General features: G+C 42.2%; 1 protein-coding gene across 3 annotated transcripts in view; it reads right to left on the bottom strand.

The window, feature by feature from the left end:
• The window catches only part of WWOX (WW domain containing oxidoreductase), a 914,792-nt gene that overhangs the window by 570,501 nt on the left and 330,879 nt on the right, over positions 1-13,412 (bottom strand). The window contains exons 9-10 of one of the 3 annotated variants that reach the window (XM_084861369.1): positions 10,230-10,305; positions 9,722-9,744 (exon numbers count right to left, since the gene is read on the bottom strand). The exons of 1 other annotated variant lie outside the window; for it this stretch is intronic. In XM_084861369.1, the coding sequence (XP_084717495.1) occupies positions 9,737-9,744; positions 10,230-10,305 (84 nt within the window). In that variant the 3' untranslated portion in view covers positions 9,722-9,736. Of the gene's footprint in view, positions 1-9,721; positions 9,745-10,166; positions 10,306-13,412 lie in introns of those variants that run through there. One more of the 3 variants, XM_084861368.1, reaches the window with a different exon arrangement.

The raw sequence follows: 13,412 nt of genomic DNA, 5'->3' as shown, positions 1-13,412 counted from the left end.
AGATTTTCTGAATTTACTTCCTACCTTAATAAAGAGATTAGGACAAAAACGAATGAGTCTCAAATCAACTTCTGAACTTTAAAAAATGCCTTTTGTCTCTTCCCTTTTCCTCCAGTCATGTGTATGAGGAAAGAGCATGTGCTTTAGGTAGAGACAGCTGTGGGTTTGCAGCAGACCCACCACTTACGACCAGGTGACTCACTGGAAAATCACTCTCTCACAAGCTTAGCTTCTTGAAAATTTGCAAAACTTGTCATGAGTCTTAAATGCTCTTTTCCCATCTCCAGCGCCCAAACTATAAAATTGAGACGTGTCCCCCATTTTCTACAAGCTAAACCACACACACACACACACACACACACACAAACCAGTTTTTTAGGTCTAGAGTGAACTGCAGTTTCTTGGGGCTTTAATATGCTAAAAAAAAAGTGTGTGGGATTTTTTAAAGCATTGACTAAATACTACCTAATACTTTAAGAACTACTCTTTTTAATACTAGCAAAATAAAAGCACACTTGTAAAGGCTGGCATCTTGATAATACCAATTAATTTAGAAATCGATATGATGATTCACATTCCTTTGATTGATGCCTATTACATATACTGGCACCCTTAATTCATGAGCCTGCATAAAATCCTTTTGACAAAAGTAAAATTCTGCCCATTTTTCAAAGGAGGGGGCCTAAATTGATTTGTCCGATTTTACGCAGCTGTATGATAGTAGCATTGTAATAGGAACTTGGGCCATACCTTTGAACTATCTCTGCCTCTCCTACATCTCCCAATCTTGATACTCCCTGAAATAACCCCACCACCAGCCATTATCCCATTTATGAAAAGCAGGGAAGATGCACAAAATATCTCTTGAGGACTTGCCAAGCTTCAATGAGATCAAGAATTAAGTCATATAAGTAAGCTGTCAAAATTTTTAAATTGAAAATGTCGTTTTACCGCTGTGAAGTTAAACAGAATCAACTGGGTTCTCCTAAAGGACTAAGGAAGTGTGTTCCTGGAAGGGTTGACAAGCACGCTCCTTCGTTTCGCCTGCAAGTCCAGGCCTTCACCCAGTTCTGCTCCCCAACACCATCATTTATTTTGAACTCATTTGGTCCTGTTGCTTGTTAATTCCATGGCAAAATTCAAACTCACAGCTCCCTTATCAGATTACAGGAGGACCCCTTCAACTTAGACATTCTGGGCTTGGGTAAAAAGGCAGTCCACACCACAGGGGTCCATGTACGATTCTGGGTGGGGAGGAGTGTTCACTCTGCTGCAGGGGCAGCCAATGCATGTACTCATTATGTTTTCCCACACATCCCATCCTTCTTAACAAACATTACCAAGAAACCAGGGCTCTCCTGGTGCCTTCACAAACCAGCCTGCCTCAGCTCTGTGTCCTTCTCCCTAGGACAATTCACACAGCAACTGTTCACTTGTGTTTGGCATCAAGATGACACTTATTGGCAATTTTTGTTCTACAAAAACACTACCAAAAGTAAGTTAACTCCTTTCTAATACTTGTGTGCAAAATATATGTGCACAACTGCTGGGGTACCCATCTGCTTCTTCATCCTCAAATACTGAAATGAAAAGTCACCCAGATATTAGAATCAATTTACTGTGATACGCTGGTCAAATTGCTGCTCTTAATGTGTGTACACTTAATTACCATCCATCATTAGATCTTAAAAAAATCACTCTAAGTTGAGGCTTTCAAGATTTTGGCTCTCTTCAGCACTATCCATTAGAATGATAAAAAATCCATTTTAAAAATTTAGCATCTGGCCCAGCAATCCCACACCTGGGAATCCAGCCCACAGAAATAAAAGCATCAGTCTAACAGAAGAACAAAGATGTGTATTGTATCACTATTTGAGGCCCAGGAGAGTGAAGGAAGAAACCTTTGGAAATGAAAGAAATGCTCCTCAATATGTTCAATTTGGGGAAATACTGCCTAAATCATGGGATGTCCACATCATGGGGTATTATGCCACCGCTGGACGAGAAAACAGAAGTATGGAACAGTATACATAGCTTGATTCCATGTTTTATCAAGCAAAACTACCAAAAACAAAACATTTCAAAACTTCTATTTCTTCTGTGTTCATATCCATATGCAGTCTACATGTGAAATATGAGCACAAATGTCATCTAATGCTCAGTTAAATCATGAACAATGCTCTCCCCCATCGCCCTGCTAAGGGAAATTTTTCCTTAAAGCCATCGCCCTGCTAAGGGAAATTTTTCCTTAAAGCCAAGCCCTTAGCAGGAAGCAGGCATGTTCAGCAAGACGGAAAGCTCTCTGAGGGTGGGTATATGCTTATCTTTTCACCAGAAACCTTCTCGCTGACCAGTGGGTTGTATCCGCTCCTCTGGAATATGATCTCCATGGAGGTGGAGACCTACCAGGCTACTGTCTCCCTAGAGCCTAGCACCGTGCCTGGAACAGTTGGATTTCTGTAAATAAATCTTCACTGAGTTAATTCTAGGTACTAGGAAACATGTTTTGCTAATGCTTAAATGATGAGCTTCCACTATGTGAAAATGGGAGGGGAAAAAAATACCCCTAAGGGAACTGGATGTGTTTTGTATAAAGATAACATGAATGATCATAACAGCAAAAACAGCTCATATTAAATTCCTATTTAACAGGCACTTACTATCCCCTTTATGTACACACTAGAGACCTAGTGCACAAAATTTGTGCACTGGTAGGGTCCCTAGTGGTTGCTGGCTGCAGGCCTGGGCCTCCCTCTCTTCCCTCAGCTGGCTCCACCCTCTGGTCAAACTCCAGGACGACCTTCCAATCAAGGGGACAATACTACACTTTTATTATATAGGATTGCATGTGAATCTCACAAGAATATTGGAAAGTACACATTACTTGTTCCCATTCAACTTCAGAAAACTGAAGCTCAAAGTGTTTAATTACCTGGTTCAAGGGCATACAGTGAACAAGAAAGGCACCAGAATTCAAACTCAGGACCCTTCCTTCCCTTTTCACTGGGCCTCTGTGCTCTGCACATATATGCTCAATCACTCATGAACACTACATAATAAGGTATCCTACTCACTTATTTTAAAGTGGGTATGAAGAATAAGAAAACAACTTAAAGGCTGGATAGCACTATTCTTGGTCCAGAGTAAAGGAAACCCAAAGCCCAAAGTTAAAAGGTTTCAACATGTGACTTGTGTTTTATTTTTAACACCTGTCCAGACAGGTACTCAATGCAACCTCACACTTCAACAGATAGGAATCGCCCAGAGTGCTGAGAAACTTGGCAGATGTGTTCATGCAGCAGGATATTCCCATTTCTGCCCCCCTTCGAACCATAGAATGGCAGTTACAGAATCCAAATCCATTTGTATCCCCCATTGAATCTCACATAATTCAGCAGACATTCATTACAATGCCATAATGATATCACACTGTCATAAATACATATGCTAGGAGTAGAACAAGATATTCATATTTAAACATAGCGGGAAATAATTTTAGTTCTGGTGATTTTCTATTGCTCATTCTATTACTTTTCTCTGGATACTGAAAATGTTAACATAGGAAACCAAGAATTACAAGAATAAAGAATAAAAGAGAGAAAGAGAGAGAGAGATAGAAAGAAGGGGGTGGGGGGGGGAAATGCTCTGGTTTAGCAAGAAAAGGAACTTGGGTTTCAAGTTATATCTGATAAATATTTTGTTTGAGGAAAAGGTAATTTAATAATAGATGAGAAGTTCCTTGATATGTCAATTTGAGAAGACTCATTCACACAGCCATAAACACAATGCGAGATTTTAGTATTTTGAGATATCTGCTGCATATTTAAAAGATGATTGCCCTGGTTCCACAAATAAGAAACGCAGATGTTAAGGCTTTTTCATAAAACTTTTAAAAAAATATGTAAAGCAAACAAATAATACAGGTAAAATTAAAAACCACTTTAGATTTACTGTTCCTACAGATGAGGGAAAATGATTTCTCAGGAATCAGACCCCTGACTCCAGGAAGGAGCAAACAGATAGCACCGATAACGTAACACCAACAACGACAATGTTAATCTTGATCTCACTCTTACATATCTCAACACAGACAGAGTAACAGTTTGTCTTCGGCCTCGATGATGTATCCATTAACAGCTCTCTTCTCCTCGTATTCAGACAACTTGCAACGGATTTTTGAATTATTTAAATGGAAGTAGCATTAGAAAACCCTCATGTTTAAATTATGCTAAATAAGTATCCTTTCAGCTGAACTTTTGCCTGTGCAAAAAAAAAAAAAAAAAAAAAATACATATTCTGCAGGCATGTAGGAAGGGCTCAGAGGAATATGAGGAGATGGTACATGTGCAAATGGAAAATGAAGTCTGGGGAACAGTGTACAAACAAATGAGGGGTGCAGGACACTGTAAGTACCCAGACATTCCGGAGGGAATTTGAGTCTGTATATTTACAGAGATGATGTCAATATCCTAAAATGCTTCCAAATGTCCATAAAGCTCTGAACATAAGAATTTAAAAATGTATGGATGTTCAGTTGCAATAAATCAGGGAATATCCATATCATGGAATATTATGCCGCTATTAGGAGAAATGAGTTTGCTGTTATCTATTGACCTGTGGGGATGTCCATGATGTATTGGTAAGGGAAATAAGCAAGGGAGGGGCCGGGCACAGTGCATAAACAGGGCAGGATTCTTATAAAAGAAAACAGAAAGGCCTCCCTATGCTTGCCACCCATGTCACTTGATGGACAAAAGAGCCTGGAGAATGGTGTGAAGGGCTCCTGGTGGGTTGTCAGCTGTGATCAGTGGGCAGAGGGTATTACTGGGGGATTGCAGAAAAAAAAGGGTAAGTCGGGAACATGGTTTCTTGATATTCCTTTGCATGGGGTTCACTCTGTGTTGAGCACGTGCTATCATTTAATTTGTGAGAATTTTTTAATAAAAGGGAGTGGAGGAGAGGCAGAAAAGCAGAATGCCAAAGGACAGAGAAAGAATAAGGTAGAGGGAGAGGAGGAGAGAGGAAAGAGAAAGAAGGAGGAGAGAGAGATAAAATGCTAACCAAGCCAAAAATTCCTGCTGGCCAAAGATGGTTCACTATCAGGATGCTTTATACTGTGCAGGAATGCCAAGATTGAAGAGTTTTATTCCTTTTTTTTTCTTTTCTTGTTTTGTTCCCCGCTGCCCCCTAAAGTGAATGTGCTGACTTATTTGGAAGAGGAACTCTCTGCCCTCTGCAAAGCCACCTTTACAGAAGAACTGTTGCTGAAGAGCTGAGCATGCAGGCTTGGTGCAGTGTGGAGCCTGGCAGGTGCAAAGGCAGGTGCAGAAGGGAGCTGAGGTGGGTCAGGGTGGCGATGGGGAGAAAGCATGATGTGATCAAGCTGGTGGAAGTTTTCCATCCCACCTAGGCACTGCGGGATCTGGTTAGACTGGGCATGTGGAGCCTGCATGGTGCTGTCAGTGCTCTCTCCAGGAAGTCCACAGGTAATGGGCAAGTCACCTATTCCTCCCTCAGGGCACTACAGGGAAATGAATAATCACCAGGCCAAACAAATAACTAGGTAAATAAAAATAAGAAGAGCTGGTATTTAATCTCTGCATTGCTTTCAAATGCAAATATATTCCATTTTACTCAGATTTTATTGTGCTCTACTATGTGCAGGGCCTTTTCCTGATATAATAAAAGTATATCTTAAACTTGAACATATAAGTTGAGGGCTTTTTTTCTGATTATAAAAAGGTGACAAATTCATTTTTTAAAAATGCTCAACTATAGGAAATTCTTTTTTAAAATGATAAAATTGCCTACAATTCCCAAAATACAGATACGGCCATCTTGTTATAGGCTATATTCCCAGCACCAGTACAGTAAGTGGCATAAAATCGATCTCTCATCAATATTTGTTGAGAGAAAGGAGGGAGGCAAAGAAGTTATGGTAATATCATTTATGTAAATCCATTTTCTATGCCTACATTTTTATATAACAATATAAAGCACCCTATACACGGTTTTGTAAATGACTCATCCCAATCCTATCTAATAAAGACAGAATATGCAAATTGACCATCACCCCAAAACAAAGACGGCAGTGCCTACAGCCAATAAGGAGGGAATATGTAAATTGACAAGATAAAGATGGTAGTAGCCAGACTGGGAAGCTTGCATTGTCACCATGGCGACAATGTAGGAGTTCCGCCCTGCCCCAGCTGCTACAGGCCTCTGGGCAGCATGCCTGCTATTGAGGGGGTGGGGGCACATACAGAGGGTGGAGGGAGCTACAGGAGAGCAGCAGGGCCAGAGCAAAGGCAGAAGGTGGCAGCCAGAGCAAAGACCCGGGTCCCAGGTGCCGGAGGGAAGCTGGTGCGCGCAGCCAAGGGAAGAAAGGCCTATTCTTGCACAAATCTTCATGCATCGGGCCTCTAATTAATATATGACAAGCCTTTAGATAACATTAAATACATTGGCAAACCCTGGCTATCTGGGGGTGGGGCAGGTGGTAGCCTGGTATGTGTGATGTCGGGAAAGAGTTGTCAGCACTGCACCGAGGTCCCAGAGGGAGCTGATGATGCTCTCTACATCTACAAGGGTGGCCATGAGTACACTGGGATCATACCAACTTTATTACTTTGTTCAATGCATTGCTCTTTACCTCTACACATCGGGAAAAAAGTTAAAACATGCCAAAGAGAAAGATGTCACAGGTCAAATAGTGAACTCACAAGCTATTTCCAAGCAGTTGCACTCCCACACACACTCAACTGCAGCTGTTGCACATAATTAATGTGTCAATTACACATAATTATCTAATTACTAAAGGAGGAAGTTAAAGCAAGTGCTTCAGTAAAGATACTGAAATAGGCTCCTATAGAATACCCTGAAATATAGACTATCTTGCTATTTCTGAAAGTAACTTAACTTTTGTCTGATACTTGAGGGCTCTGTAAATACTGAGAAGTCTTTACAAATGCTTCAGTGATATCATGAACTAGATGTTTTAGTCACTCCAGTGACAGGATTGAAAATATTATATGATGAAAAAATTGTCACATAATAAATCTTCACAATGTTCTATGAATCAGGATGGGTTACAGACTCCTGTGAGTAAAGAAAGTCTCCCAGTGGATGCTCCAAATAAGGCTAGTCCCACAAAATGATGAAAGGAAGAAAAAAAAACCCTGAAGGTTAAGTGGTAATATAAGTATGGAAAACCATCTATCTCTTGGGTGTTCCATATATTGCTTTCCCATAAAATATAAAATAAAAAAGTGTGAGGGTGAGCAGTAAGTGGTCATGATTTAAATTTGGAAAATACTATTATTCTTTCCTCTTTTTGGAGAAGTATATGATACATTTGCATGTACTGTAAATGGCTCCGATAAGTACTGCATTTCTGAACTAGTTTTGACTGCAGAATCCTTTTTCTTTCATCTTCTCTGTACAACTATGAATTCTATCCGAATTCACAGACAACCCATAATGGAGGCCAGGTGACTATTTTACTTCCTCCACTGGACCACAGATTTGCCATAAAGTGAAGCTTCGTTTTGAATCTGAACTCATGTTGCTGTCCAACAGGAACGACCTCACAATAAGGTATCTGAGAATCAAAAACAAACTCTTGGATGAGCCGCAAAAAGTGCCATTTTCTACTCATTGCTTCTCTCACAAACATTCTCACCAGAGCTTTGAATGTACTACCTCGACATTTACTTTCTATGAGCAAATAATTAAATCTTTTATATGTTACCCACACTATTTCTTGAGGATATTAAAGGTACCACAAATTAATTCCACACCAGAAAAAGAAGAGCCACCTCTTTACATAGATATAAATTAGCATCTTTGGAGCATATGTTATTGTATTAATTTGTTAATTCATACTGTGTCTCCTTCCAAAAATGATTCGAGGCATTTTTTTTTTTTTATGCTATCATCAAAAATCAATGGGCCATGACAAAAGGGATGAAAATACAAACCAGTTGGATCCTCCGAAGGCACATCTTCATTACTTTTACTATTTAACTTTAACTTTTAATCTTGGGCCATAAAAACTGTCCTAATAAAAGACCCATAAATATCTCCAGAATGTGCACAGGAGCGACTTTGATGACCGGCGAGCATATGCTGGGCTCCTTTGCTGAGGGGCCTTGGTACCTGTGACTGCCTGAGAGAGAACGCTGAGCAAGAGGCAGGTGTGGGTCCTTCCTGGACTTGATTCCACATAGCTGGTTATGCTCGGGAGTAAAGGGAGCTGCTTCTGCTTTCATTTTTAAATTTCATTTCAAAAACCATGAAACTATATCCTTCATTTATTTTCAAGGTAGTTGGAAAGATTTTGCATTACTAGTTTAAGCATTCTTAAAAACTAATTATATACCACACATACATAAAATAATACGCTGTCTCCCAGGATGAGTCTCATTGAATCCCCACCTAGAAATTTCTTCTCATCCAGTTTCCCTCTGCACATCATGGAGACTCAATGCTCATTTGTTCTATGAATGAATGAATGTGTTCCATCTGAATATTGCTCCGTTAGTTCTTGATTCTAATCACACATTGAATTCTAAAGTAAATACAATTAATTGCCAAATGAATAATTTCCGTTTATTAGACAGATTTTCTTGAACATGTCTAATTCAACTGAACAACACATTTTTTAAATTAAAAACACTCAAAACTGAACATTATTTTCCCCTAAAACCTTTTTAAAATTAAACTCTGAAAACAAATATACTTTAAAAATTGTATTATCATAGTGCATTTCTGCATGAACAATACATAAAGATAATGGCTTTTATAATGTGATGCATGGATGCAAGTTTACAGGAACCAGCAATTTATAATATTAACCACTGGGTTTTTTTCACTTATATGGCTTTATCCTTTTCTGCTACCCACTATTCTTAGGAAACACTATAAGGCTGTGTGGCTTGATTACACTATCTTGATTACCATTATTTTTCTAGCTTTCTTAAATTACATGCAAGCAGCATTTCTAAGTTTAGAATATTGAATAGAATCCCATGTGTTTGAAGCCAGTGTTTCTAAAACACTGTATTTCTTATGCCCAGCAAGTTTTTTTCAACTTCCCTTCTTAGGTAAAGTGGGTCTATGGGATCCTATCTTGCGAGTTCAGTGGAGAGGGATGTGTACAGAGCAGTGGCTGTGTATTTTAGCAGAAAATAATCTGTCATAAATAACATGCTGTACTTAATATTCAGATCAAGACATCTCTGTCTCATCCTAGCAGACCCTCCTGACAAAAGCCATCCTACGTCTGCCAGGAGTATCGAGTCTAGTGGAGGACAAATTTCAAGATGAACCTGAAATCAATTTGCCATCAAATTTTCATGCCTCTCCTAGACTCTCTGTGGCATTTTAATTACAAGCACCCAAGGTGGGGGGTACTACAGATATTGACACTTTGCTCCTACAATAAACTTTATTGGCAACCTCTGTCTGAATGCAGTACTCAACTAGAATAACAAGAAATACATGGGGATTGTTTGTATTGCATGGAGGTACTGCAATCACTCTGAAATCATCTTGTTCAATGGGCCTGGGCATCTCTTAGGCAATGGGCTTGGGAGAGAGGACACCTGACTCTCAGAAGTATAAACAGCCTGAAGATCAGACGTGCCTGCCATGTCCCGGGTCCTTTCCACAAGATAGCAAGGTGTCTTCCTGCTCCCTTTTTGTTCTCAGGTGGATATTTCTGGTGTACATAAATTCACAGCTCTGAAAAAAATTTCAAATCCTTCTTGAAAGGTCAGGGTGTCTGGGCAAAAGGCTTGATTTAGGGGAGAGAAGTGGCCCCTGTTTAGATGTGTAGACAATGTGTGCTTGGGGAGAGGAAAGAAGTAACTCTGTTTTTACATTAAGGCAGCCTTTCCCAGCCTCCTCCTGATTTTTGTACAGGCTGTTAGAAGGGCTATAAATAGCAAGACATCGGGAAGGACCTGCATTTGCTAACCATAAAAGTGTTTTGCTCTCTGAAAATCAACACCTTGAGACTACAGACATGCGGTTTTAAGCGGCTACACTGAAAAGCCCTCATGCTGAGTGAGTAGACTACGGGGCACACTGTGTGTGCACATGCCATCCTTCTCCCTGAGAGGGTAACCAGGGGTGGAAACTTGCCTACCACCACTGCCATCGCTGCGGTTGTGTGCCTGAGCAGGCAAGGATGTGCACCCCATCTCAGTGAGTCCCCAAACACTCACGCGAGGCCACAGCTGACAGAGGGAGTCCGGCATTCTGGTAAAGGCTTAGTATGGGCTTTCCAAACTGAACACATGCCTATAAATACACACATACAATTATCACAGAGTTACTGATGTAAAAGACATTAGCACACAATTTACAAGTAAAATACACTCTTTATTATAAATTCCACAGAACCAATTGATTCTCACCAGCGCTTTCATTGATTTCTGCCGAACTCTTGCATCCACAGCACAGATGCAGTTGGTGAGTGAGTGATGTGCAATGTAAATGTTGGCTGAGTTAACCAGAAAGACGAAGTGAAACAATCAAGACAGGCGTATTTCGGAACTTCACTCATTCCTCAGCGATTTCTTTGCTGTATTAGATTAATTGTTTTTCTCATATGCCAAAGAACTATTTCCTTATTTTTAAATAATGTTTATAATGTAATGGCTGCAGACATCATATTCTTGAATTTAATCGGTATTATTACCATTGTAATTACTTTAAGGCAAACAATATAAAGAAAATGATCAATCAAATATTGCCTATTTCAACTGTGTAAATACTCCCACCATGGCTCTCGCACTCCTCTGGTGATGCTGCTGAATGTGGGTCTGGGGAGAGACGTGAAGCTACACTCCATTATACCTACAATAGATGTAAGTAAGAGCACAGACAATGACAGCAAAAGGCAGTAAAATGGCTAGGAAGCATTGAGTATTTAATGACTTCGTTTTGAATACAATTTACTTAATTGTAAGCTTATTTAATTTATGTTTTCACATTGTCTGTGTTTAACAACTAGGTCATGGAATTCCTGCCAGCTCCAGTATACTACGAGTCCCAGGTCGCTGTGAGGGGAGGGCTCACCACACGCTGGAAACGGGGCCAGTGAGCATGCTGGCCCGAGTGCACATTGCACAGACACACACACACACACACACACACACACACACACCCTTTCATAGGAGATCCTGCTGGCCAAATTCTCTCCTTTTCTAGAGAGGGAGATGCTTTCGAACACATCCAGGAGACCCGTGACTGAGGTCTAACAACAGCAGATAATTAAATATCTGTGTTCCTGAAAAGAGCCGGAGGCTTGACAAAGACAAAGGAGACAGAGGGAGCAACGCGCGCCCTTCTGACAGGGAGACCAGCCCTGCGGAGAGAGGGCCCGCAGTTCTGCGCAGCCAGAACCGCAGCACGGACTCCCTTTCAGCATCTGTGCTCCGCGGTCCACCTCCCTCGCTGGGGACACCAGCTTTTCTGCTCAGTGGACACGGAGGGCATGGTCACCTTTCAATAACTTCTGAGAGATGAGCAGCCCTATTCCCCCTCTGAATCCTGTTGTTTCTGCGGCAAAAACGAACTTGAGAAATAAAAACCAGAACCAGGGTGGCTGTAGTTCTAGAAAACATACCTACAGGCTGATGTCGGCCAGCCCTGGTCTGCAGAGCAATAAGCTGTGTCCACAGTTCCAGGGCCTGTCATTTTGTGTAGTCTGAACAGGTGAGAACTCGGAGGCTCCTGTGCGCATTAAGTGAGGCGGGACAGGGGGAGCCACGGCAGAGATGGCTCTGCTCCCTGGGCAGCAGAGAGCAGCATCAACCTGAGACGCTGCAGCCAGGCTGTGTGCCCCCTGCAGCACCGTCATTCACACACGTCCCAAACAGTCAAGAGCACACAGCAAGAACCGCGATGCTGATTTGGCTGGAGGCAGCACTGGGATATTTCTCAGAGGGCAGCGGGGTGGGGGTGCTACGCAGGTGACATTGATGCTTCCCACTGTCTCCCCGAGGATAAGATACCTAATACCACATGCTGCGGGTTTCTCCGCATGCGTTTTCAACACATAAATACAAAGACGGCTTTTTATGGCCACACCGGACTAGAAGTATTCCAAAGTGGCCCCTCGGAATGCCAGGACTGTAAAATATCTGTGCGATACGAAACAGAGCATCCCATCGCTTGTCAGGAGCGCGGCTTGTTTGTTTCCTCTTTTTATTTTTATCCCTGAGGGTCAGCGGCTTATTATTAAAATAAACATCCAGGTTTCCTGGACACAATTTACATTTCCAATGTGAAATCTAACCTAGGGTGCGTGGGCAGGGAAAACTATTGGTGTTTAGACTTTACTATTAATCTTATCTTTAGAAGAGTCACCGCGCGGAAAGCACGCAGATGCTCCCTCCTCCGGACACTCCTGTTCTGACTGGTCCTCTGCCGCTGGCTGCACACAAGAGCACGGTCCATGTCTATCACTTCACGCGAGATAACGTTGCTCCTCAGTGTTTACAACAGCACAGATTAGATGCCCCCTTCTCCCGGGCCTGAGGAAAGGGGCTAGACATGAAATAGGGCCTGGCTGAGAAGTACTGCTCAACACAGGGCCTCCCCCAGGGCCCACACTCTCAGGCTCTTCCCACCTGGCCAGTGCTGCCCCCTGGGCCCCAGTGTGAAGCAGGTGCCGGAGAAGGACATGCATGCAACCTCTCACCTGCCCATAAACATGTGGGTAGGTGGAGATATTTTTGGACATCCCAGCGACACCTTGGGGAGGAGGGAAACAAGAATGAGAATGCTCAGCCTCTTGTTCCTTTGTTATTGTTTTCTTCTCACTCTTAAGTTAAAATAAAATGTTACGTGCGTACGCGCGCTGCTCTTCAATTTACAGAGTGGCTAAGTCACTGGCCAGATTCTTTTCTGAGGCAAACATGATATAGGAAGTCGGCGTGTGCCAAGAATGGGCTTGGGCATGGGGCCAAGAGAACATGGCCCTCTGTCTACAGGGGTTGCCCAGAGGCCAAGTGATGGTGGGAGGGATGTTTCCAATTTCTGATGTAGTCTTTTCATGTCCACAGAAGCCACTCCCCCCAAAATTGGAGCCAGTTGCCTCTCTCTCTCTCTAGGCAGCCCCTGCTGGGCCAAGTGACTATCTTTTGGGCACTGACCAACTGGACGCGCAGCAGAAGGCCCGTAGTGCAGGGGTCTGCGTGGGGCTGACCGGACGTGGTATGCCTTCCCTTCGGATCGCTCCTCTCCCCTGGAGCCCCGCCAAGGAAGTGTGGGTTGCCAAGCCAATCTCCCGCTTCTCTCTCCAAATCACATTGCTTATGATTAGGAAGAGAAAGGCCGAATCTTCCTCCTTGGCCCTGGAGTCCTCTCCACCCACTCCCTATACAAAATCAGTTCATCTG

The sequence above is a fragment of the Pipistrellus hanaki genome (assembly GCF_964339955.1).
Source record: "Pipistrellus hanaki genome assembly, chromosome: 15".
NCBI classification, from domain to species: Eukaryota; Metazoa; Chordata; class Mammalia; order Chiroptera; family Vespertilionidae; genus Pipistrellus; species Pipistrellus hanaki.
Note: the sequence above shows the minus strand (reverse complement) of the source record. Positions and strands in the feature narration are given on the sequence as shown.